Here is a 25,468-nt window from a genome sequence, read left to right on the forward strand (position 1 = left end):
GAACACGTGGTGCTCCTGTCATCCCACTGACTGGAGGATCACAGCATTCCCAGGTGTTGATGCCCCAGCACAGCATGACAGGGACACAGTGCCTGTCGGGGCCAGGGCTCACAGATGTAGGAGAAGGACATGCAAAGCAGGGAAAGGGCATCCCCCTCCAAAGATACAAGCAGCCAGAGGCAGCCACACGGCTCTCCAGGCACAGGTATGTCCACGGGGCACATGGAGGTGCCTGCCAGAGCACAGGGGGATGTGACCTGTGTACCCCAACATGGTCCAAGTGGGAGGACCTGTCCCTGCTCGCCACACGCAGGCACACACAGCTTTGTACACACAAGCACGCAGAGGGGACAGCGCTGGCTCTGCCTCTGCTCCTTGGGCTGACAGACAGCAATCACGGTGCTGGAGGAGAAAAGATTTCTCCCACCTTCACAGCAAAGCTGAAGGGCAAATCGCTTTTGATGAACCAAAACATTCTCAATTTCCTCCCTCTGGGAAAGCAGGAGATTTTGCAATCCCCTGATCCTACGAAATACCTAGGGGCAAAGAGCGCCCTTTCTCAGCCCCGCCGGAGCTAAGCTGTAAAGGGTTAAATATGCCCCTCCCTAAACAAGCAGAGATGCTGAAAAGGCTGGGGAATTGGGAGGGAAAAGGGCAAGAAAAGGCCTGGGGGGTGTGGGTGTGCAGTGAGGGCCCCTCCAGGACATGGGGGCCCCATCGGCAGCGGCCCCTCCAAGCCCGAGGCCATGCCCCCCCCCGCAAGTCAGGGAGGCTGCCGGGGGCCTGGGATGGAGCCGGGGGCCTGGGATGGAGCCGGGGGAGGGTGCGCGGGGGGAGATTTTGCGGAGATGTTTAATATTCAGGTCACATGACGATGGCAGCAGGAGCAGCACCAGCATCCCCGCTCTGCTGAAATAGCCGCTGGAGAAGGAAGGGAAAGAGAGAGGGGGGAGAAGAGGACACAGGGAAGAAAGACAAAGGTAAAAGCAAGTGGAGCTTTGTAGCCCACCGTGCTGCTTCATCAGCGTCAGGCTAGAAAAGTGGGGGGAGACCCACCCCCTTGGGAGAGGATTCGGAGACAAAGGAAGCTTCATGTTCAAAGGTAGGATGCTCCGGGCTTGGCAGGGCTGGGCAACGCCAGAGGGACACCGCTGGGGCTTTTTGCGCAGGCATCCTCGGCCGTGCCCCCACGCTGCCCAGCTCTGGGCATGGGGGAGGGATAACCCCGGAGGGCAGTGGGGGAAATCGGTCTCGGCTTTGTCTTTCCTGTTTGTTCTCCTTGTGTGAAGAAGGAGCAGGGCTGGTCGTGGTGCTGATGGGGAGTAGCTAGTGCCAGGCACTGCTTTGAAAGGAAGGGATAATCCAGCTGGGGAGTGCCCACAAACTCAGCACCTGGCTTATCCCTTGCCAGTGACAGGCAGTGGGGATGTCCTGTGCCTCTCCCTGAGCATCTGCACAGGAGCCAGCAGGCATGCAGGCAGGGGCACAGGCAGCTGTGGTGGTGTGGCTGCCATGGTCCAGGGGTGCTCAGCATCCTCTCGCCTTGTGATACAGCTGTGCCACCCAGGGGGTGAAGTGGGACATGGGACAAGGATTGTATGGCTGGAGAGCAGCACCAAGGGCATGGCTGGGGCTGTGGTGGCTGGGCTGGGATGTGCCCAGCTCCTTCACCTCCAGCTTCTGCATCTCCAGAGAGGCTTCGGCACACGCTGCCCTAGATTTCACTGCAGCCGGGCTCTTGCCCAAGCCTTTTGCAGAGTGCTGAGGGGAAGAAAGGTTGCTGTCAGGAAAGCTGCAGCAGCCCAGAGGATTGGGGTGATCTTCAAGCCAGGCAAAAAGATCTGGTAAGAAGAATGGTTCTGTTCTGTACTCTGAGGTCAGGCAGTACATCCGGCAGGGCTCAGCCATTGCACTGCACAGCTGAAAGAAATGCCCTGGGGTCATCATAGGAACTGAGGAGGGAAAGGTTTTTTCCAGTGGAGAGATGCTCAGTCCAGCACCTCTGCGGATCTGAAGCAAAGCAAGGAGCAGGTCCTGATGGCCATGAGCTCCAGGGAGGCTGTACTGCTGAAGCAGCTGCTTGCTTTCTTTCCTAGGAACCTGGCATCACCCTTTGAGGGCCTGCTTCTGCCAGCCACCTTCAGGTTTTGAACCCATTCCTCCTCCCTGTTCCATGTCTACATGTAGACATGTCTACATGTAGACATGGAACAGGGAGGAGGTCCAGAACCGTATGGGTGGAAGGGGCTGGGGTGAGATGGGAGTGAGGATCACTGCCTCCAGCTGCAGAGGGACAACCTTGTGCTGCACCAGAGGAGAGCTGCAGCGAGGCCATCCATGTGTTACGTGGGGGTTAAATAGCTTTTCCTTGCTGGAAGCTGGTTTGTGGTGAGCACTGTTTGCAGCTCTCCCTCCCTCTTGCCAGACAAAGGATGGGAAGGCAGGGGGAGGGGATGCGACTGTATCTGGGTTATCAGGACATAGTAGATGTTGGTCCCCACTACCTGAGCCCCCAAGGGACCTGCAGGGCCACCTCTGTCCCCACACAGGTCCTGTGAACGCCAGAGCATGAAGGGTGGTACATCAGTAGTGGTGTCTGCTGCTGGCCACAGATGCCGGCCTTCCAGGAGGAGGTTCTGGGGTGGATCAGTGGCTGTCAGAAGCAGGAGCTAGCTGGGACCATGGGGACCTCTCTGGGAACTCATTCTGGTTCTGCCTGTCCCTGCCTCAAAAGCTGTGCTGTCCCTTGATCCAGTCACATGGAGCATCTCCTGTGAGCCAGATATTATTCCCTAGTAGCCCAGCCCAGGGCCACCTCATACTGAATCTGGGCAGCAGGGGGGTATCACCAGCTACAGCCCTCTTAAATGAGCTTCTCTTAGCACACAGAACAAAGCAGCAGGGAAAAGGGGGGCCTTGTAAACAGCATATGTAAGTGGTTAACCTTGGCTAGCCCTCTATTCATTATCAGCTGTAGTGCCCTCTCACTCAGTCATTACAGGGAACAGCTGCAAGGGCTACAGGATGTGCCCAGGACACAGAATGCCACCCCTTGATCAGCCACTCAGTGTGCTCAGGGGGCTAGAACCATTAGCTTTAGTGCACATAAAACAGAGCCACTCCCAGGAGAGCAGGCAGGCATGTTTCATGTCTCAGGGACAGCTCTGGTCCTGGTTTTGCACACGCCAGCAGGCTGTTCCTCAGCTGGCTCCTTGAATTCATCTGTGGGAGGCAAAAGGTAAAAAGTCATGTGCAGAAAGATGAAACCTGGGCAAATTTCTGCAAAATGGGGGCTTCCCTTCCTGAGGCTTTATGGGAAGGAACCCCACACAGAGAAGAAGGCAAGTGACCTAGAGGTAGAGGAGAAAAGCAAGTGACTTTCTCCTGGTCTCAGGGTTTTCTATAGCTGCCCAAGAATGTGAATCTGAAATATCTGCCCTAGTCACTGCAAGCTCCTGGCTCCAGCACTGAAGCTTGCAAAGGAATGGTCTTATATTATGATGTCCACAGCAGTTAGCAACATCTCCTTGCTCTGGGCAAGGCTTTCCTTGGTGAGATTGAGGGATGAATTATGAACCTCTTAGTGAGCCTTGAGTCTGACAGCAAATTCCCTCCTTCCTCCTCCCTGTGTAAGAACAAGGGTTGAAGGAATAAAGGAGAGGGCGACAGATTCCCTGAACACAAGCTACCACCCAGGCAGTGAAAGGGTCACAGCCCACATGGCCCATGTTCTGCACCCATCCTGTGCGGCTGCTCAGCTGGGCTTTCTTCCCATCTTGACCTGTTCCCTTCTACCTTTGGAGTTTATTTGCCCCCATTTCTCCAGTAGCTAAGTGCCTCACTGGGGCCACAGCCCCCTGTCCCTAATTCCCTCATTTTTCCATTTCTCTCTCTTCTCCCACTCTGAGGGCTAGGTAGGAGCCCAGCAGGGCTGTGTGGGGTGTATGTGGAGGACAGTGCAACAGCAAAAGGGACACAGCACAGCCACACAACCATGACACAGGATATAGGTGATGCGGGCAGCCTGGCAGAGAACGAGTGAAGGGTAGGGTGCAGGAGAACTGGCTGGCCTGGTCCCCTGTGCTGTACCAGAGAGATGGGCTTTCCTGGCTCACATCAGCTTTGATAAATCTGAAAAAAGACAACGGGAGCCTCAAGGGATGCTTCGTCAGCAGGAAAGGCACATACTAGTTGTGATGGGTGTGAGAGAGGATTGCAGCTAAGAAGCACTTGGTGTGGCAGGCTGCCTCCTCCAGCAGCTGCCTGGCAGCGTGAGGTGCTCCAAATTGCCAGTCTGACTCAAGCCAATGGTCCATCTTGTGCTCTGGTTGCCCCAGGGTGCTGCTTGCTGCTTCAGGAGAGGCTGATGATAGTCCAGGGTGCCTTCACTCGGTGGGGGAAAGCAGGAGGGGGGCCATCCTGCCACTGACCTCTCCTGTATGGGCAAGGTGGAACAGAGGTGGCACAAGAGCCTTCAGATGTTACCCACAGTGCTGTACATGAGTGGCTGTGCTACCATCGTCTCACACGGGGGAAAACTCCTTCTCCCAGTATAATATAAAAGACTTCCCAAGTGGTGAAAAGGAGCTGGGTGGAGGCACCCTTCTCCCTGTCAAGGGTGACCCTTCCAGAATGTCTTTCCTTAGCACATGACAGTGGGATATTGCAGCTTACAAAAAATGTAAAATCTTCACTATATAGAGCAGTCCTTGTGTCAGCACCGGAGCTTTTATGTGGGAGTGCCAGGCAGGGTCCCCATTCAGCCATGGAGCCTGCTCCAGCCTAACCCTGTCCTTGAACAAAATCTCTCTGACCTCTTCTCAGTCTGTCTCTGCCTGGCTTGACTAAGCTGTGACAGGAACCCCAGATTGGTGCCATCAATTTCACCAGTCCAGCGACTTCTGAGTCATTTTCCTTGTGAAGAGAGGCATGTGTCACCACCAAATGGCAGTCGCCTGCCTAGCTGCTCATGTTCTTCTCTGCTGCCAGTGGATTCTGATAAGTGGAGAAAAAAACCTCTGCCAAAATGATGGAAAGGGATAATTTAGTGTGAGATACTTGAACTGAAGTGGCATCCAAAACAAATGAAGTACTTACCAAGCAAAAATGCATTCTGTCTCTATCCTGGAAAAATAACCCTCTAATGAGACAAAGCATGGGGGAGTCAAGTAATTAGAGTGGAGAACTCTAGTTTGCAGCTGGCTTGTATATGAAAGGTATTTGATTCCTATCCCCTTCATCTTCCTTTCCAGATTCATCCCTCACGCCTGCCTTCCCCACCAATTAGAGCTTTTCTTCCATGCCCTGTCCTCTCCCAACCTCCGCTTCCTCCCAGCGGGTGGGAGCTACTCATTAATGAGACAGAGATAAATGAGTGAGGCCTGCCCCTAGCAATGTGTGCCATCACCCAAAAAAAGGTCAGGGAGGCTGGAAAGGCCTCAGGGTTTTCTTTTTACCCTATTGTTTTACATGGAAGAAGTGAGGAAGCAGAGATGAGGAGGGACAGATGCAGATAATTAATTTTCTGATCATGATGATTAGTTTCTTGAGTATGACAAAAACCATTGGTCTATGGGTGGGAGGCAAGCACAGAGATTATGGCCATGCTTTCACTTCCACCACTGTCTTCCTCTGAGGAACTCAGCCGGTGCAGGAACACAGCCAGTAATGCAGCCACCTCTGGCAAGGGCCAAGCATGCAAGTCCTCACGGTACATCCCAAAATCTGTTTCAATGCCAGGACTTGACACATAATTTTTTAAAGTCTGTTCCATCACAAATTTATGGTGAACTTGGAGGGGCAAAATGCTGATGATCCCATTGAGAACTGGGAGATGAAAATAAGGAGATGCACCTGGAGCTTTGGGCACCCAATTATCAGCCCAACCATCCTTGCTGCCCCTGCTCCTGCTGTTTAGAGGGAGCCATCAATACGCTGCATTCCCAATGAAACCCCCTTCACCTCCTCATCTGGAGCGGGACACAGAAGAGTGTGCTGGAAACTCAAGTAGATGTTGCTCCGTGATGAGCCTTACCACTAAAATCTTGACATTCAGTTATCCTCAATAGCCCTTGAAAAGGCTGCTCAATGCTGCCCTCAGCCACTGTGACAGGTCAGCAAGGAGGCTGTTGTTACACCTCAATGATGATTTTTCAATCTTTGTCCCCATGCAGGACCAGTGGACAGCAAAAACGAAGCAGCCATGTCTGAGCTGGTCCCAGAGCCACGACAAAAACCAGTCGTACCAATGAAGCCCATGGGCATCAACACCAGCTTGCTGGGCTACATCGGTATCGACACCATCATTGAGCAGATGCGCAAGAAAACCATGAAGACAGGTTTTGACTTCAACATCATGGTTGTAGGTAGGCAGAGACCAGCTGAGGAACTGGGAACCATGGCCAGGGACTGTCCCAGGGACTGAGGCCAGGTGGGAGAGCAAGCCCTGCTGGGAGGGCACAAGGGAGCAGGCAGAAGTTGCTCTGAGGGAAAACAGAGCCTGCACAAGGCAAGGAGACACCTCCAGCCCCTTCCCCTGCCAGCCTGGCTCTGTTCCTTGGGCCTGCTGTCATCACCAGACTGTGGCAAATGCAATCTCTGCAATCTCTTCCTCTCTGCAATCTTCAGGTCAGAGTGGACTGGGAAAGTCAACACTGGTAAACACCCTCTTCAAATCCCAGGTGAGCCGTAAATCTTCAGGCTGGAACCGGGAGGAGAAAATCCCCAAGACAGTGGAGATCAAAGCCATTGGGCACGGTAAGAGCCAGGCTGCTGGGGCGGAAGCAATACTGATGTCTCGGCATAGACTTGCAGAAGATCCCAGCAGTCTATGCAAAGAGTTCTTTGGTATCAGGCAGCCCTTTCTCCATAGGAAGCTAAAGGACAGTTTTAGATGGCCTCAGAGACAGACAAGGCTCTCCTTAAACTGAAAGGCCCCTGTTGCCACAGCCAAAAGTGAGGGGTAGACAAATAGAGAGACTTCACTAAGACATTAGTCTGCAGTTGTGGATTAAGCCTTGCTGTAAGTCATGTTCACCTGCAGTTACATTTGATAAGCTACACAAGTTGCATTGTTGGTTCCCATCCCAAGCCTGGTAGTGCACATCTTCTCACAAAGCATCAGAACAACTCCTGGGGTGGTGCAGGGTAATGAGCATCATCTCAGATTCAGGATGATGCATTAGAGGGGAGAAGTTGTGTTAGGGTAGGTACTCCCTTTGGGCCACTGACTGAGCACAAATCCAATTTCCTGTGACAGAGTGGTGTAAGGTGGCTTTTGTGTCGATATTACCAAAATTTGGGGTCAGACATGGAAATGAGGGTCACAATTGTTGAGGCATGACACAAGCTGGTCTGATTATGCTTGCTGGGCAGGGATGAGGGCAGAGCTCTCTTGTTCCCTTGTGGGACACAAAGACATGTTTCATGACAGAGCAGGTCCCCAGGGAGGAGTATGATTGTTTGCAATTTTCCCCCAGTCATTGAAGAAGGTGGTGTCAAAATGAAGCTGACAGTGATTGACACACCAGGATTTGGAGACCAGATCAACAATGAGAACTGGTGAGTTTTACAAGGTCAAGGCCTTGTGTCTCAGAAAGGGCTGAAGTTAAGATGGTATATGAGTGACTGTCATCTGCTTGGCCCTTGAAAGCATCTGGGATCCTATTGCTCTTGGGGACTGATAATGAGGCTGTGGGACTGTGAAACCATGGGTCTGTGTGTGTGACTGGGGGTATGCACATATTACATGGTGAGTGCTTATTTCTATGGCCAGTTACAGAAACTCTTAATCATCTGTGCTGATGGCAAGATGCTTCAGGTGGATTTTTTTTAATGCCTGAGACTGTTTTGCTCCTGTCAGAGCTGGGAACACTGTGGGCAGGAACACGAGGAGATTTGTACCAGTCTATTCATCTCTCTTTCCCACTCTAACAGCTGGGAGCCTATTGAGAAATACATCAACGAGCAATATGAAAAGTTTTTGAAAGAGGAGGTGAATATTGCAAGGAAGAAACGAATTCCAGACACACGCGTGCACTGCTGCCTCTACTTCATCTCTCCTACAGGGCACTCGTATGTACACTGTCCCTTGTCCTTCCTCCAGCCCTTGGTGCCAGCCCTCTGTGCCAGATATACACCCTACACTGCTGCACCTCAGACATGGGTCCAGCAGGACTGGGCACTGTTTATCCTAACTTTGGGAGCTGTGGGGCTTGAAAGGGTCTAAGATTACAAGAGCGGGAGAAATGCCACAGTGGTTTTTGGGAGAGGGCAGAATGGATGGGAAGAAGGAGATGAGAACATGGTGGCAGCAAGCAGGGTATGTACAAGGGAGGGTTTACTTGTGCCCTGGTTCTTGGACAGTCATTAGGATGAAAAGCTGGGAGGGTAAAAAGTGACCCCTTCCATCTTGCTCCCTCTTGGGCTGCAGCTTGCGGCCTTTGGACCTGGAGTTCATGAAACATCTCAGCAAGGTAGTGAACATCATCCCAGTTATTGCTAAGGCTGACACCATGACCTTGGAGGAGAAGACTGAATTCAAACAAAGAGTGAGTATCTCCTCTTCTGGATGGGATCCTTCCCTGCCTTGGCTTGGAGGTGGGAGAAATGGGTGGTATCCTTCTTCCTGGGATTGCAGTGCAGTCCCCAGGGTGTGCACAGAGTCCAGTGCTGGGTTGCTGGGTTAAGTCCTAAAGATACTGCTGTTTATATTTCTGAGGGCATCTGTTAGAGAAGGAAGAAATGTGTGTATCCTTGTGATGTCTTGTGATATGTTCTGTCATGGGAACTGGAGAGCCAGACAAGTAACTGAGGTTGGGAAACAGACTCATCATTGCTGCCTTGTGTTCTCACTTTACTGTGCACTTCCTTGGGACAATCCCTCCAGCTTCTGCCCACTGGAAGGATGTCCCAAGACGTACTTGCCAACTGCCTTCCCTTCAGGTTTGTGCTGCTTTGTGCTCCAAAATGTCTTTCTGATTAGGTGCGCAAGGAACTAGAAGTAAATGGGATCGAGTTTTATCCCCAGAAAGAATTTGATGAGGACTTGGAGGATAAAACAGAGAACGACAAAATCAGGGTAGGAAACATTTTATTTTGGGAGGGGAAGGGTGGATGAGGAGGGCACCACATTTTGTTCTGCACTTCAGCATTATTGCCCTCACATATAAGAAATAAACTGCTTTTTAATCTCCATTCCTGTGGTAATTGCAGTCTCTTTCCAGGGATATCTGTAAAGCAGAGTAAAGCAGCAGTGAACAGCTGCACAACCCTATGGATCACAGAGTCTCCTGCACTCTGTGCTCTGGAAACAGATAGTTTCTCCCTGTGCTTAGAGATATCTGGGTCCCCAATAGCTTCACCTACTGTCCTACTTCCCTGGAAAGCTGCATACTTACTCCATTTCTGGCTTTCCTCGGTATATTTCAGCCATTAAACTTGATGAGTGTTCATGTGGCTTATGGGGAAGGATTATTTGAGTCCCATCTTTCTATTGTAAAGAACTACAAATCTGTCAAGAAATACTCACCTTGAACTATCCGTATGAGCAGCTCTGGGCTGACAGATCCTCCTTCTCTGGTCATTCCCCTCCTCAGAAATGCTGGAGATAGGTGCAGAAAAGCTCTGCCCCAGCTCCGGAACCTTTGGCACTGCTCCAAGCTACCCACACAGCTTGTTGGGGTGCAAGAACACCTGGAAAGCAAGAGTCCAGAATTCTAGGGATAGCACTGAGGGGTGAAAAGGACAGCCAGTGAAGTTTTGCTCTGGAGAATCTCTTCCCTTGGAGAAGGCCTTGTGTTTGTTGAGCTAAGAGGTGGAAAGATGGATGGGGAACCATGGTGGTGCTTGTCTCTGGAATGGGTTCAATGGATCTTTCCATGTGTCTCTCCCCAGCAGGAAAGCATGCCCTTTGCAGTAGTGGGCAGTGACAAGGAGTACCAAGTGAATGGCAAAAGAGTCCTGGGCAGGAAAACACCTTGGGGAATCATTGAAGGTAAAAAACCTCTTGCTTATGGGAGCTGAAAGTATTGTCTGCAGATCACAGTAATAGACAAGGGTCCAGATAGCATGTCCTGTGGCTACCTTCCCATCCCATTTGTGACAAACTGCTTGAAACCAGCCAAAAGGAGAATTCTAAAATACCTGTGTCAGGAGGGAACTGCCATGGTCAACATGGTGCCAGTGTCACCACCTGGCAGAAGCTGGAGCCACTCTGAACACCATGGTGTGTGAAGCTAAGCTCCTGAGGTTGCCTTGGTTTTCAAATGAAAATTCATGTGTGACTGCTCAGTATCTCTTAGTGTGTCTCCCCAATGCTCAACAGCGTGGCGTTCAGACAACTGTCTGTCCTTTCTGAAGCATGCAAGCTCTACCCACTTGGAACCTGCCCCCATGGCAGTGACTTTCCCATGCTCTATAACCACAAAGGGGCTGTTAAAAAAATCAGATGTAACAATTGCTTGCTTTCTTTTCAGTGGAAAACCTCAATCACTGTGAATTTGCCCTACTTCGAGATTTTGTCATCAGGTAAGGTCATGGTCATGCACCAGTTTGCTTTTGATGAGCTGGGAGTCTTCCTGAGATCCAGTCAGAATGAAATAGCCCCTACTAAAAGGGAAATAAAGTAAATTTCAGGCAGTGAAAGCTTATGTGGTATAAGGTTGGATTGAGTTAAAGGGTAGATATTCTAGTGCCTCTCTTAGTGACGCTGTGTCAGGTAGGTGCTAGTTTTCATGTATGAGCTGGATGCCTAGAGAAAAGCAGGATACTACCACCCCTCATAAGGTTGCAAAAACTCCCATTAAGCGAGTTTAAAAAAATCCCATTAAGGTAGCAAAAACTTTTATTTGCTGCTGACAACAGGTCAGTAATAAAGAGGTCACTACCACATCCTAGATTGTTTCCTTCCAGGTTGAAGGATGTGCTAGAACATATGAGCTGGAAGTGAAAATCTTCATATTTCAATAGCTTTCATTGTCCTGTCTTATTTCTACTCTGTTTCATGAAGCTGCCTCAGCACAAATTCTGCAGGAGAGCTGTAGATTCAGGGTGACCTCTCTTCCCTATAAAAAGAGAAATACAGTTCAAAACCAAAGCCCTGTGGCTATTTCCACTTGTGGGTATGGTGCTGTTGAGACATTTGGCCAGGTATGATGCTTTGACATCACCCTACTTTCCTCTTTTTGTTTTGTAATACCTTCTGCAGCAGAGGTGCTTTTCCAAAGTCTTTCAGTAAAAACATCCTACCCAAATGATCATCACAAAGCCTGTAACAATCCAAGCCCCCAAGCTGTGTGTGGAGGTCAGGGATGATGCTCACAGCAGTGTTCTGCAGCTTATGATCTGCAGTGAACCTGATACACCTCCTGTTGCTTCCTTGCCTCACCACTGCTTCAGATAAGCCCCAGTCTGCTCTGACACACCAGGAGGGCCAGTGGCTGGGCCAGTTGCACAGGTGAGAGAAGGGCAGAGCACTGGCAAGCACAGCCAGGAACTTCAGCCCGTGTCCTGCATCCTGCCTGTGTGTTCTCAAATGCTGATGTTCTAGCTCTCAGTTGTGTATGATGGCACCCATGCTATCCCTGCAGAAAGAGGGGCAACAGTAATTAGCTAAACTGACTGACTTAAAAAATCTTCCATCTATTTTGGGAATAAAATTATCATCAGAAGAATAATACTTACTGTGCTGATATTGGCTATCATATCTTCTTTCCCAACCTACTTTGTCCTCTTTAGGACCCACCTTCAGGACCTAAAAGAAGTGACCCACAACATCCACTATGAGACCTACAGGGCCAAACGGCTGAATGACAACGGAGGGCTGCCCCCCATGACTGTGGAGACAGAGGAAAACCACGAAAGTAACCTGTGAAAGAGCCTCCCCCTCCACGGTCACCTGGTGACTCTGGCCAGACAACCCGCCCCTGCTACCCCGGCTCAGCCACGGGCCTGTCTCTGCAGCACGTGGGAGTGAGAGGATGCGAGTGTGAGTGCGTGCGGCGTGCGTGTGCCTCCCTGTGTGCCGGACAGGGACAGGGCTTCCCCCCGGCCCTCCCAGAGTGTCCCCATCCTCGGTCTGTTTGTGCACAGTGCACTGTCCCCCAGCTTCCCTGCTCTCCTTTCTGTGTCTCAGCTGTGTATCTTGTCTGGGGGAAATAGTGTTGGGGGGGAAGGATTTCTAGGGGCGTGGATTTTGGAGGGGGGAGGTGTGGGGCATGCTGTAGTCCTGTTTTTATCACTTGGACACAAGGCAAGGAGAGACTCTGGGAGAGATGGTGGAATCAATGCATGCATGTTTCAAGAGATGCAGAGATTTCTCTTGGATCTTCCCTGGGTGTAAAGGCAGCTGGTTGGTCTGAGGGCATGGTGGCCTGGCAATTAATCCCCTTTTCTTGCTGTCGCTTCCCAAGGGGAAATGGCAGCTCGGAACAGGGTAGATGAGAGAAGACTGGCACTGTTTTGTGGTTCAGAGCAAGTGACTGGTGGGAGGAGACAGAATTAGTTCTTGGCCTGTAGCATCTGTTTGAGAAGCATCAAAGTACTTGGGGAAAATGGATATATTTTCCAAAAAAAGCAAAACCCAGGGGGAAAGAATGTGTTCCTGCTGCAGAGGGTGCATTTGCCCTGCCCAGCATGAAGGTCAAAAGCCATGCTTATGTCACAGGCATTCGACTCTGTGCAGATCAGACCAAGCTGTGCTGGGGTCACCCCAGCTCAGGGAGTCACCCCATGGCCCTGCTGCAGTGGTCTCTCTCCAGCAGGTCCTGGCCAAACCCTTCCCCACAGATGGCCCCTCTGCTGTGTGAGCACAGGGAGGACAGTGCCACAGGAAGTCCCTGCTGGGACCTCCCCCAGGGACAGCTCCACTCAGCATACCACCTTGGGGATCTTGGAGGAGTGCAAAGAGCCATGGATTGAGAAGCACTGGGCCAGGGTGGGGCACAAGAGATACCTCTTCCCCATTCTCCTCATTGAAATGGCTGCATTTGCTACTGTAGCAGTGCTGTTCCTCTGCTCTCTTACTGTGCCATGTCCTCCTCCACTCCTGTGCTTTTGTCCTCATTCCCTTTTAGCCCTCCATAGCTTTCTTCCTTCTTTTCTTTCCTGTTTTTTATCCTTTAAGTCTCTCCTTCATTTCTCCAAGTACTTGAATATTCCTCTTCTCCAGGCTGTTTCCTCCTTCTCCCAAGCTCTCACACCTTCTTAACAATGTGCTTTTGTGTCCTGTTGAGAAGCTGTTGTTTTACCTTTCCCTGGAGGGGATGGGGAGGGAAGGTAAAGACCTGTGAGCAGAAAGAGGCACAGTCTGGGTGTCCCTGAGAGAGGTCAAAAGTGTCAGGGCTGTCTGGGCAGAAGGAAGGAGGGGAGAAGACCAGAGATGTCCTGAGGCTGGCAGTGTCTGCCTGCCACGTGGCTGGTAGGGGCTGTCCCCTCCAGGAGAGTTGCCAGCCACACTTAAAACGCACACTTGGAATGCTGTGGCCTGGCACTCAGCAGGAGGAAATGCAGGGCTTGGAATGGGGGTTGGAAAGGCTGGCACTGGAGGGAGGAGGAAGAAAACAGCAAATGAGCAGCAGAGGAAGACTCAAGTCAAACTTGATGTTGGTTGATGGAGCTGTGTGGGGGCCAGGGCTGGCAATGGGGTTCTCCAAGCCTTAGCAAAACTGTCAGGAGCGTGTGTCCATCGTGTGGCTTTCTCTGGTGATGTCACTGCAAAGCAAAGGTTCTCTTCACTCTCACTCCCACCTGTCCACACAAATCAGCCATTCTCAGCAGCACTGGGACGTGAGGGCCATTCCAGCACTTCCTAGTCCTTTCCCCACCCACGTTCACAGCTCCTGGTGTTCCTGTATGCAGTGTGTGCATGCAACCTCCCCCTGCACCAGGCTCCTCGGTCCTGCAGGGAGCAGGAGCCTTGTCACTGGTGCCAGCAGCCATTCCATGGACCCCTGCAGAAACCATGTGGCCACGCTGCCACCCATGCTGCCACACAGCTGGCCCTGCTCAGCCCAAGGACATCAAAGACGTGAACCTCATCAAAGACACTGCCAGGGCTCTGCTTCTTCACAGCACTGAAGCATGAAGCCACGTCTCATCCCTTCACCCTGGGCTACAGAATAGTAATCTTTATGACTTTTGGGCCCAGCCAAGTGTTAGGGCAGAGATGCAATGCTGCCCTGCTTAAAGAAAGCAAAACAGACCCACGCAACAGAAGAGAGAGACTTTCCTTTGCCTGCAATGTGGATTTCAAGGACAAGGTTGTGTGTTTTGCCCTATAGGTTTAGGAATTTTTATTTCTTTGTAATAACGTGGTTTTTACACCCTGCTCTGTAATTTCTTGTCGGATCATAGACTACTTTTAAATGATCCGTAAAAGCTTGTGAGAAAAACATGCTCAGGTACTCCTCACTGCCATCTGCTCATGCCGATATCCTACCAGGAAGTTTACAAAGGGCAAATACAAAAAAAAAAAAAAAAAAAAATAAAAAAAAAATCCCACGTGGCATGACAACGGGAGATACTGTTGGGAAGAAGCCTCTGTGAATGGATAAGCTGGGAAAAGTCTGAATCGAGCGCCACCAGCTGAGTTCCAGGATAACCACAGCAAGTCAGCTCTTCCCCTGAGATATCCCGAGTGATGCTGCAGAGGGGAAGAGTCTAAACCTTACACCAGAGAGGCCCGCTCAGCACATTCGGAGGCTCATAAGCTGTTCAGCACAGAGGCCGATCGCCAGAAAAACTTTGCCAAGCACAGCAAATGCTGGGCAACTTCCACCAAGGCAACCACGGCAGCGAACAGACGTGGTTGCCCTGAGCAGAGAGAGCCAGAGGAGCGAGCAGGACTACGTGTAGGCACCAGTGTCCGTGGTTCGTTGTGCGGCCCGGCGCGGGGCCAGGAGGGGCCGAACGGGGCCGCCCCTCAGAGCCACCGGCCGCCATTAAACCAACACGGCACCGCCTCTCACTTCCGCCTCGCTTCCCTCTCACTTCCGCCTCGCGCGCGCCGCGGGGGGCCGGGCCAGCGGGAATGCGTCCCCGGGGCGGGGCTGCGCTGGATGTGACGTCACTGCCGTCACCGGGTCAGGGGCGGGGCCGGCGGGGCAAAGATGGCGCTGAACAGGAACCATTCGCAGCAGGGTGGTGTCGTCATCCCGAATGCCGAGAGGTACCGGAGGGTCGGGCGCGTCATCCTCGCCCCCTGTCCCCTCAGCAGGGCCGGGACGGTGGGGCCCGGTGGTGGGAGGTTCCCGCTGGGGCGACCCCCGTTCCCTGCTTGGCCGCGCAGGCCCGGCTCGGCCGGGGGTCTGCGTTACTGAAGGGCTCCCTGGCAGGGCGGGGGCGGGCAGTGTGGGGCAGGCTTGGCTGGAGTCCGTAGAGCTGCCCCGACTTCACCGCGGAAGCTCCGGCGTCCTTAAAGCCGCTCCGGCGGGCGTGCTGGGTGAAGACTGCGGCTACCATTGCTTGTACAAGTCAAGGAATTGGGGTTTTGTAAGGTCATGCACTTAGTGACGCCAGAGAGGCAGAGACTGTTTAAGGTAGGAGTCTTGGTCACTTGAATTCGTAAGTGAGGAACTTGAATTCAGAGTTCCTCTGCGGGAGAGGCGCCTCTCCGTGGAAGCCCAGCCTGCCTTGCCCCGAGCGGGGATTGACCGACCAGCTGAACAGACTGGGGCTTCAGTCCGGTCCTGCTGGGTGCTCCCAGCGTCCTGGCACGAGAAATCCTAGAAACCCGAGGCCCAGTAAAGGATCGAAGTAAAAGAAGCAAAGGAGTTGGTTTGGGTCTGGTGATCAATAGGGAAATTACACTTGAACAATATACTCCATCTTGAGTTTGGAGCTGACTCCTCATACTTCAGCCAGGAAGATTCTCTGACATGTTGAGCTCATGTTAAAGGAGATTTTTCTACCCTTTGAATCCTGGGGCTGCACCAAAAGCAGCGTGGGTAGAAGGTCAAGGGAGGTGGTTCTACCTCTGTATTCCACTCTGGTGTGACCTCACCTGCAGTGCTGCATCCAGCTCTGGGGTCCCCAGCATAAGAAGGATATTAAACTGTTGGAGCAAGTCCAGAGAAGGCCGTGAAGTTGGTAAGAGGAATGAAGCACTTCCTCTATGAAGGCAAGCTGAGAACATTGGGGCTGTTTAGCCTGGAGAAGAGAAGGTTGTTGTGGAGACCTCACTGCAACCTTCCAGTATCTGAACAGGACCCACAGGGAAGGCACAGAGGGACTCTTCATCTGGAGCTGCAGTGCTAGGACAAGGAGTAATGGGTACAAGCTGAAAGAGGGGAAATTTAGGCTAAACTTCAGGAAGAAATTCTTCAGTCTGAGGGTGGTGGGGCACTGGAATGGGTTGCCCAGATGAGCTGTGGCCTTGGCAGTGTTCAAGGCTGGACTGGATAATGCCTTGAGCAAACTGATCTAGTGGAAGGTGGCCATGGCAGGGACGTTGGGACCAGGTAATGTTTAAGATCCCTTCCAAGCCTTCACATTGGCTTGAGATCATAAAACCATACATTCTTTGGGGTGCTGCTCAGTCACAAGTGAGGGCAGTGCGGCTCCACAGGGTGCACAGTCTCTGTGACAGCCCTGGAAGGCATGCAGGTGCAGACTGGTTCAGCAGCCTCATTACTCTCTGTGGTGTGGCTGCATGTTATTTGCTTGTGTGAGTAACTGCAAAGCAGTAAACATTACAGTGACTGCATAGAAATTCTTCCCAGTGAGGCAAAATTATGTAAAATGCTGCTACAAGACATGATTGAGGGAGTGTTCTGGTAAGATTAAAGCTGTCAAAAAGATGGTTGTATTTAGCTTAGAATATGTGTTTCCCCCTTGGCATTTTGGAAATGGAAAGACCTCTGCTGTCTCATAACTCTGTCCCTTCCAGCCAGTCTGAGAATCTCCATCTAGCTCAGCTATGAAGTAGTGTTCCAGTAGAATTTCTTGGTCAGGTTGTTTTTTCTCATCAAAGCTGGACTTTTCAACATGTTTATTCTTGAGTAGCTGCATTTTTCATATACATCTACAGTGTTCTTCTCTTCCCTAAACAGCAAACTACTTGAGACTATGGGGCTTTTGGTTGTTTTTCCATGTGGTGGCCCTGAAGATTCCTCCCTTCCCCAAATAATTGCACAGTTTCCTGACTTTATTTGACTTCAACAGTATGCTGAGCAGAATTCATAAGGATTATTTTAGATCCAGCCCATTCAGGCTTGTGTTGGTTTAGGGTTTTGTCACTTGGTTTTTCATGCTCTTGAACCATAAAACAACTTGGAGTCTTCTGCCACTGTAACAAGCTGAGGGTTTATCACCCTCAAGGTTCTTTTGTTTATTCTGCAGATTTTCTTACTATGTGGTATGTTTAGATCTGCACCATAGACTCAGTGACGTGCTTTCCCAAGATGCCTCATTTTTTATGAAAATATATTTACTTTTTCATGCAACTCTATATCCCTGACCCTGCAGCATTCACAATTCTCATTTGGGTTTGTGTCATTAGGAAACTCTGCTACTGTTCCCGTAGATCTCCAACAGTATTTATTGCTGACCCTGCTGACTCATTGCTTCATTCCTTAACGTGGTACTGTTTACTACAAAAGCTTGCTCAAGTCACGTGAGGCAGGGTCAGCACTGAGGCTTCCAGTGCAGCCACTTCCTCAGTTTGCACAGTGGGTGTGGTGTCACAGCAGTGCTGTTTCCCAGTGCAGTGGGCTTGACTTGAGCATGGGCTGGGGAGGGAGGAATGCGCTGAGATTGCACCTTGGCATCAAGGGGATGGTTTCTGACACCTCAGCCCTTTCTGTGCCCTGATCTTTGGGCTGAGGGTCTTCGTGTGTAGAGTGGAATTCCTCAGTCTGACACCTTTGGAGACAGAAACCCCTCTCTATATTAAAGGTGCCCTTGTGCAAGGAGGGGCAGGGCTTGTCTCAGATGAGAGGATGGATTCTTCCAGTCTGCATAAATCATCCCTCTCTGTTCAAAGTCAAAATGGCAGGGGCCACAGCAGGACTTCAGGATACCACTCAGATTCTGTTGTGCTGTTCCCTGCCCTGTGTGATGAGGGTATGTGTCAGAGCTGTCGCCAAGTTTGTCTCTCCAATCTGTCTGATTTCTTCCTGCAGTGTCCTCAAACAGTGCAAAGATGTGGAGCTCTCCTTCAGTGACGTGACAGGCAAGCCTGAAATCTTCAAAGGCACCAAAAAAGGAATGCTGTATCTCACCCCCTACAGGGTAAGTCTGATGCCAGTAGGGTTGCTTCTTTTTCAAGGGATTATGTAAACTTTAAACCAGAAACCTAGTTGATGATAGAAGAAGGGATTTTTGTTGTGGAAGGGACCAATGACAGCACTAGGTAGGAGAAGGAAAGGTGGAAATGGGATAGTCCATACCTATGCCACAATCCTAATCACCTACAAAGGCACGTGCAATCCTGGAAATCACTGTCTAGAGAATATATTTCATATAATGTGTCAGTCAATGATACTTCCTTTGCAGACTCTCATAAATTATCCTTAAAAAGCAGGGCAGTAAAACTCAGTAAATGTCCAGGTGTGTTTTAAGTGGTTTATTATTTTGGATTGTACATGCCTCAGGTCAGTGAGCCATGTGCCATCAAATCTGTTGGGGATCCCCAGTGTTAAAGCTGTGAAATAATTCAATGCATACTCATACTAGAGGTGAAGTCACCCTCTTTTTGGATGCTGATACAGTGAGAGCTCCATCATCACTCTCTCTATGGAACTCAAGTAATTCAGAAGCATTCCCCACTCTCTTGCAGATGATCTTTGTGACCAAGGGCAAGGATCCTATGCTGTCCTTCATGATGCCGTTCTATTTGGTGAAAGGATGCTCCATCGAGCAGCCCGTTTTCTCTGCCAATTACATCAAGGGGCAGATCCAGGCCGAGGCCGGAGGTACGTGCAGTGCTGTGCAGATCGAGCTCTTCCCAAGCATCACAGGCCATTTTTGCTGAGCACCAGACCAGCTTATATAAGTGCACAGGAATGGAGAGTGGCCATGGTGGTATAGCTGGTGTGTCCACACTGGGCTAACTCCCCTCTCCTGCACTTCTGGGCACTGCTGCCATGTTACTTCCTGCCCTCAGGCCAGGGACTGACTTGCCCAGGATGAGTTCTGTGTGATTCTTTAACTCCTGTCTAGCTTTGTGTATCGTGTTTACTCACTTTCACGATGTGCTTGTTTTTCGTTGACCTGAAAGCATGGACTGGTGCCTTGGTCATTTACCCACCCTATTGATACACAGAATTAGAATTAGCATCCACTTTTGGTTTTTTGGAAGTCAGGAGCCCCTTGGGTGTGGTTTGCATGGATCTGGGAGTCTGCTGTCCATCATTGATTTAGCTTTGATCCCAATTTGATCATGAAGGCACAGTAACACTTAACAGAGGTCATTTATGACCACATGGCGAATTGCAAAAGATAAACAGGGATTGGAAACATGGCTTTTGGTTCAAATTTCTTCCCTTTTCAGCCCTTTCATGTGCATTTTCATGGCATATGAAGTGTTTATTCTTTTTGCTTTCTGTTTGTAACAATGTTTTAAAGTGGATTGTGGATCAGCCCACTTTCTTGGGCTGAAGTCATACTAAGACAGTGATTTTATAGAGGTGAATCTCCAAAGGAATGACTTTATCCATGATGGACTCTTTTGTTATATTTCTATACTTTATTTCTACTTTGTCCCCAAGAGACTATCTCTCATGATACTACTTTAATTGTTAGACAAGAAAGATAAATCTTATATTGAAATGACACCTATTTTTTGTTAAAAACACCAAAATTCAAAGCACCCTCCACCAAAAAAATCCACCAAATCCCAAAAAGTCCTAGGAAAACAAAGCACTCTTACTTGCCTTGCAAGACATTGCCTACTTGATTTTTTTCCCTGAGAAATTGCTTTTATACCTCAGCATTTAACAATCTGTCAGAGCTTCTATGTGTCAGTGAGATTATGTTGCATTTGATTTAAATCCTGGCTTGAGTTGCAGATCCTGATCTGTAGTTCACTGAGGATATCAATAAAACTTCATCTGAGGGCTTTCAGTTAATATCCTCAGTGAAATAAATGTTCCATCTTTACACTGTTCTTTATTAGGTTCTGTTAAAACTTTCAGGAAAGAACAAAACAGCCTTGTATCTAGAGTAGGCTGCTTCTACATGACTGTACCTTTCAAAGGGTAGAACAATAAATTCATGATCCTCTTGAGATATTATTTTGGGGGACATCTGATAGCAGTGCCATGACTCCTTCTTGTAATAGGATGCAAAATAGTTTTGAAATAAAGAAGAAAATAATAATTGAAGTATATACAGAATAATAATTGAAGCATAAAATAATAATTGAAGTATAAAATTTTGCTGGCTTGGATTCAATTCTAATTCTCTCTCCTAGGTGGCTGGGAAGGGCAGGGGACATTTAAACTGACTTTCAACAGTGGAGGAGCCGTTGAGTTTGGACAGCTGATGATGAAAGCTGCTTCTAGTGGTAAGGGATTTTCAGATCCTGTGGTTCCCCCATGGTTGGCTGAGCTAGTAAGCAAATTGTGCTTGTTCTGAACTTCATGGGAAGAGGGGTACCCTAGGCCCTCTTCCACAGCAAAGTATTTTTTTCTCTTTCCAGGGGAGCTTTTGGTTTCCCTTTCAATCCTTTTTCTTTATTTCTTCTTAGTGCTTTGTGCAGTCAGAATGTTCTGGGGTTTGGGCTCCTGAGGTAGACCACATTTTTCTACAGAGCCTTACTTCTACTGGAAAAAAGTTGAAATATGTGATGGTGAAAAATTGCTTCACTTAGCTGCTGTCAGCTCAGTTCTAAACTAGTGCAGTAAGATGGGGAAAACTAACGTGCACATTTGGAGAGGGGAAATATAAGTTTTAAAAAACAATTTCTTTTTCAAATTTTCAAATGGAGGAATAAGAACTCTTTTCCTGATGAAGTTTTCTTTTTTAAAAAATGTGTGTTTTAAAATATACTTGTTTTCAGAACGAAAGTATATTAAAAAAAGGAAAACATGCTGTACTGCTACTTGCTTTAGAGTGGTGTTTCCTTCAACCAGTGTTAGCTCTGTGGTGGGACTGGGACCTGTGAGGTTGTATTTTTGCAGCTGGTTTCCTTCAGCACTCTGTGACTAATGCTTTTCAGGCGCAGTACTATGCTGGGACTATATAGTGAATCTACATAAGGGGAAACAGGAAAATAACAGGGAAAAAAATAACAGAAAATAACAGGACTATTTTCATTTTATTCTCTACATTTAGTTTTAAGAAAAGATGTCTGGCTTACTAAATGTATGTTCCTTAGCTTCCAGTGGGGTTCCTCTGCAGAGCCCTGGCTATGGATACACCCCTGTTCCCGGAGGATACGCCCCTGTCCCCGGGGGCTACGCGGCGCCTCCGCCCCTGAACGGAGCCTACCCCTATGCACCACCTCCAGGGAGCGCCTACGGACCGGCTCCACAGCCCATGGGCTACCCCTACGCCCAGACCCCAGGTTTGCAAGCTGTGTATGGTGACTGGCTCTGATGTTAGCTGTGAAGAAGCGACAGTGGTACAGTGAGGGTTGCTGTAGTTTTGTCTCCATCGAGGACCCTTGTCCTTGCAGAAATCTGGCTCATTCTGTTGATCACACCCATGTGTTGCTATAGTTCTAACTACATGAAAATGTGGTTTGCAAATTGTGCTGCTGCTTGGTAGGGAATGGTTGCCTGCTGACATGACAGGCATTAGCAAATTATCAAATCTGTCTGCATCCCTGCCAAGCCTGGAGAGCTTCCCTTACCACTGCTCTTGTCCCAGCTAATGTGCTGTCAGGCCTGTGAGCTCTCTGTCCCGTGGTCTGTGGTCCAAAGTATCAGCCTGGTGTTGTCTTTTTCAGGTATTTACCCACCACTTCCAAACATGAACCCCATGTACATGCCACCTCCACCACCCTACTCTGGGGCACCTCCTGCAGAATCCTCAGCCCCCTCAGCTCCCCCAGCCTGGGTGAGCCCAGGAATGCCAGGTAAATGGGGTTGGGCGGTTGCCAGGGTCTGGGTGCAAATGGTGTCTGGGGGTTTGGGCACAGCATGGGGTGGAGAAGCTGTTGTTGCAGTAGCTCCAAGTCTTCTGTAGGGAGCTGCTCTGCCTTGCACTGCACAGCTTGTGGTCAGGCCTAGCCAGCTTTCCTGAGCTGCTCTGAGTTCTAACCCAGCTTGCTGCAGTTCCTCTTGGCTCCTTGGGCCTTTGTTGGGTCCTTGGGCCTTTGTTGCCTGTGAAGCTGGAGAGAAGGCTCTGGGGCTAGGTCCATTGCCTCAGATATTTAAGGTAGCTTCTTTTCCTTCCTTTCCAGGAGGCAGTAAGGCCATGGAAGCAGCTTCCAGTGCATATTACAACCCTGCCAACCCACACAACGTGTACATGCCCATGGTGAGTGCCATGCCTGGTCTTCATGTGCCTACTCCCTCCTCTGGAATTCGCAGAGATGGTGCTTTGCTTTCTTACTAAGTCTAGCGTACCTTCATGTTGAACATGCACAGGAAGTGTGCATTTTTATGGGAGGGAGGCTCCTGTGAGGAAGACTGGTGAATTTTTCAGTTAGGAAAGGAGGAAGGCCTTAAGATTGATCCATTAATAGCCATCTACTTCCTGTCTTACTCCTAAAGGCATAATAGACTTGCATGGGCAAAGAGGAAACATAGAGCTCTGCATCCATTGGGCCTGAAAATGAGCAGAGTTAAAGAAGGATAGGTCACTTAAGGATGATGGCATGTGGGTTTCTGTTTTGGTTTCTTTCTGGGCTGCTAAGGGACAGGGAGGTCTCTTAGTGTTCAGTCAGTGGCAGCCAGTAGGTTGTCTGTAGCCTCCATCTGGTACATGGCAGTCTAGTTCTGCCCCTCACTGCCTTGCTTGGCTCTGGCAGGCTGATGGAGCAGCAAAGCTGGCCCTCAGCCCAGGGTTTGCTGTCTGCTGGGTCAGAGCTATGAGCTTCAACAGGGACCAAAGCCCTGGAAAGGACGGGAGAATGGCATTTAAAACAGATTAAATGGTCCATTTGCAGTAGACCATTTGTTACCTGGTTTTGAGGGGACTTTTCCTAGAAATGTTATGGAGACAGCATGTGTCATGGAACACAGCTGATACTAGAGAGGAATGGTGTGATGAAATGACAGCTTAAAGCATAGAACTTCATTCTGTCTGTAGCTCACTGCAGGGCACTCATTGCTGGTGAGCCAAGCCTGGGAATGCCTGGAAAGAGCTGGTAATAAAACAAGCATGCTTGTTGACTCTACTGTGTCTCTTTCCAGGATCAGCCACCTCCTTATGCACCTCCTGAGGATAAGAAGAGCAACTAGCAGAAGGAAATTGCAGCCAGCCTCCCACATTCTCTCTCCCTGAAGACAACTTGGCTGTTAATACCCCTCAAGTTAGCGTATCTCTAGATCTCTGTTTCTCTGCAATAGATATAGTGCTGGGCAGCTGAGCACCTGCCCTCATTAAACATTGAGTCAGTGGCAACACAAGGCAGGACAACAGCACTTTTCTACTTACTTGCTTTATCTCATGGGGTCAGAGGACTAATCTTTTGCCCTGCCATTGGCTTGAGGAGAGAGATGGACTTATCAAACTGTATCACATGACTAATCTAGGACTAAAATGTGAAGGCTCTGGGATCTTGTTGGAGTGAAACAACTTGGAATGCCAAACTTTTGACTTCTGAAGCACCATCCAGGAGGAAATGTGTAGAGAGCTATGAGATTCCCTGCACAGATCCTCTGGTGCCCTAGAAAGGTGTTAAATGTCCTTAAATTCTAGGGCAGTTCAGTGTGAGATGGGACTTTGGACATGCTGTATTGTGTTGGAAGTATGTGGCATTCTGGACTAACAGTTGAGTTGAGGGGTCATGACCTTGGTAAGTGCATTCGAAGAGATGCTGAAGCATTTGGCTATGAAAGAAGGAAGGGGATGGGTCCCAAACAACCTGTCTTTGTAGCCATTGAATAGAGGAGCAAACAAAGGTGTGCCTCAGGGCAGTGAGCTCACAGACTGGCAGGCCTGAGGATCAGTCTGTCTTTTCCCCATCCAAGCAGATCCCATATGTGTGCAAGGATCCTGTGTCAAGCAGCCTAATGGAGTCAAGTGCTGCACAGGAGGCTGCCTGCCTTGGAGCAAAATATGTTACATTAGGCAGATGACCTGGCAGTAGCCTTGTCAGGAGACAAGTCCTGCAGCCCTGGCTCCCTCTGCTGAGCAAACTTGTGCTGAGTGCTACCTCCACAGGGGAAAACTGGCCTTCATCTTTTCCTTCAGCTGCTGGAGCCAGCTGTGTGTGCCCACACCTGAGCAGCGTGGGCAGGTGGGCACTGTAATGCCACAGCTGGTTGCTCACAGGTGCAGTGCCCTCGGCTGGGAGCTGCTGTCTGGGTGGGAGTTTCCAATGCTTGGCTCTCTTGCAGAGACTCTGGCTGCTCAGCCACAACCTCTCCTTTTTCCTTAGGACATAGTGAAGTTAAACCTGCTCTGAAGAGAGTCTCTAGTCTGGTGGAGACCCTTGTGATCCTTTACCTTTATCCTAATAGGGTGACTGTACTTCTTCCTACAGCCTCCCTACCTTCACAAGGAGGGGAAAGGAGTATTTCCCCTCTTACTTCCCTGTATGGCAGGGCTCACCTGCAAGTCAGGTTTGCACAACTTAAAAGAATGAATTCTTAAAGCAGTTCCACGTGGGGGGGAAGTAAGTTTCCTCATCTATAAACACTTTTTCTGACTTAGAGATATTCTAACAACTCTGTATTTAAAAAAAAAAATCAACTATGAATGTTTGTAACTTTTTGAATTGCACTTTAATACAGGAGTGTTGATACCTTTATCTGCCAGTTCAGTTATGTATGTGTTGTGTTGACCTTAATTCTTGCATACTCCACAGAAGGCTAGAATGAACTACAGCCACTGCTGCTGTTCCCTTGGGTCACCTGTGGGTCAGTACATCTCTCTCCCTGGTATGTGGCTAAGCTGGACCTGGAATCAAGTAACTGGGGGGAGTGAAGAAAGCAGGACTTATCCCCTTTCTGCCTGGGAAGGGTGGAAGGCTGGCTGGGGCCTGTGGTTATGCCCAGGTATCCAGAAGTGGCACATGTTCCTGTCCCATCACTGCTTGTAGCAGGGGCCGTGTCACCACGCTGCTGCTCATTACAGCTGCAGACACAGCACCTCTTCTATGTACATTACACCAGAAGGGACGCCTTTAAAGTCTTTAAAAGAAACTCCTCAGCAGCAATTTTTTTTCCAGCAATGGAAAAATAAATATATAATAAAGAAAATGGCACTTGGCTATAGACTGTTGTGCCAAGGAATGCTGCTACCCTGCTGAACATGATGTAACGACCAGAAAGCCACTTCCTACTCTGCATCACTGCAGTTTCTGACAGGAAACCTGTGGTGGTGTTCTCAAGGGTCCCAGGACGAGGGAAGAGAC

At 49.6% G+C, this 25,468-nt stretch overlaps 2 protein-coding genes across 6 annotated transcripts; both read left to right on the forward strand.

Moving 5' to 3' along the window:
- The first annotated feature begins 76 nt into the window (after positions 1-76).
- Positions 77-18,228, forward strand: SEPTIN3 (septin 3). Of its 5 annotated transcripts, none has more exons than XM_054632023.2 (11): positions 77-205; positions 864-980; positions 6,174-6,365; positions 6,628-6,756; positions 7,479-7,560; positions 7,936-8,073; positions 8,432-8,549; positions 8,984-9,079; positions 9,895-9,994; positions 10,476-10,527; positions 11,737-12,129. In XM_054632023.2, the coding sequence occupies exons 3-11, from the start codon at positions 6,203-6,205 to the stop codon at positions 11,870-11,872; spliced, it is 1,014 nt and encodes a 337-aa protein (XP_054487998.2). In that variant the 5' UTR covers positions 77-205; positions 864-980; positions 6,174-6,202; the 3' UTR covers positions 11,873-12,129. The 5 variants fall into 5 exon arrangements, 4 of the variants coding, with proteins under 4 accessions (XP_054487998.2, XP_054487995.2, XP_077034749.1 ...); XM_054632020.2 differs by having other exon boundaries at positions 78-205; positions 864-1,102; XR_013182353.1 differs by lacking the exons at positions 77-205; positions 864-980 and adding an exon at positions 18,120-18,228 and having other exon boundaries at positions 11,737-11,986.
- On the forward strand, positions 15,027-24,862 carry WBP2NL (WBP2 N-terminal like). The gene is made up of 8 exons (XM_054632411.2): positions 15,027-15,166; positions 18,120-18,228; positions 18,776-18,911; positions 20,411-20,503; positions 21,317-21,505; positions 21,890-22,018; positions 22,346-22,422; positions 23,301-24,862. The coding sequence occupies exons 1-8, from the start codon at positions 15,108-15,110 to the stop codon at positions 23,346-23,348; spliced, it is 840 nt and encodes a 279-aa protein (XP_054488386.2). The 5' UTR covers positions 15,027-15,107; the 3' UTR covers positions 23,349-24,862.
- Positions 24,863-25,468: the final 606 nt, after the last annotated feature.

This window comes from Agelaius phoeniceus, chromosome 5 (assembly GCF_051311805.1).
Source record: "Agelaius phoeniceus isolate bAgePho1 chromosome 5, bAgePho1.hap1, whole genome shotgun sequence".
Lineage (NCBI taxonomy): Eukaryota > Metazoa > Chordata > Aves > Passeriformes > Icteridae > Agelaius > Agelaius phoeniceus.

Coding starts and splice junctions, on each gene's coding strand:
- SEPTIN3 (XM_077178634.1), top strand. CDS start 6,203: ATGTCTGAGCTGGTCCCAGAGCCACGACAAAAACCAGTCGTACCAATG. Junction 6,757..7,478: donor GATCAAAGCCATTGGGCACG/GTAAGAGCCAGG, acceptor ATTTTCCCCCAG/TCATTGAAGAAGGTGGTGTC. Junction 9,995..10,475: donor ACCTTGGGGAATCATTGAAG/GTAAAAAACCTC, acceptor CTTTCTTTTCAG/TGGAAAACCTCAATCACTGT.
- WBP2NL (XM_054632411.2), top strand. CDS start 15,108: ATGGCGCTGAACAGGAACCATTCGCAGCAGGGTGGTGTCGTCATCCCG. Junction 22,019..22,345: donor GGTGAGCCCAGGAATGCCAG/GTAAATGGGGTT, acceptor CTTCCTTTCCAG/GAGGCAGTAAGGCCATGGAA. Junction 22,423..23,300: donor ACAACGTGTACATGCCCATG/GTGAGTGCCATG, acceptor GTCTCTTTCCAG/GATCAGCCACCTCCTTATGC.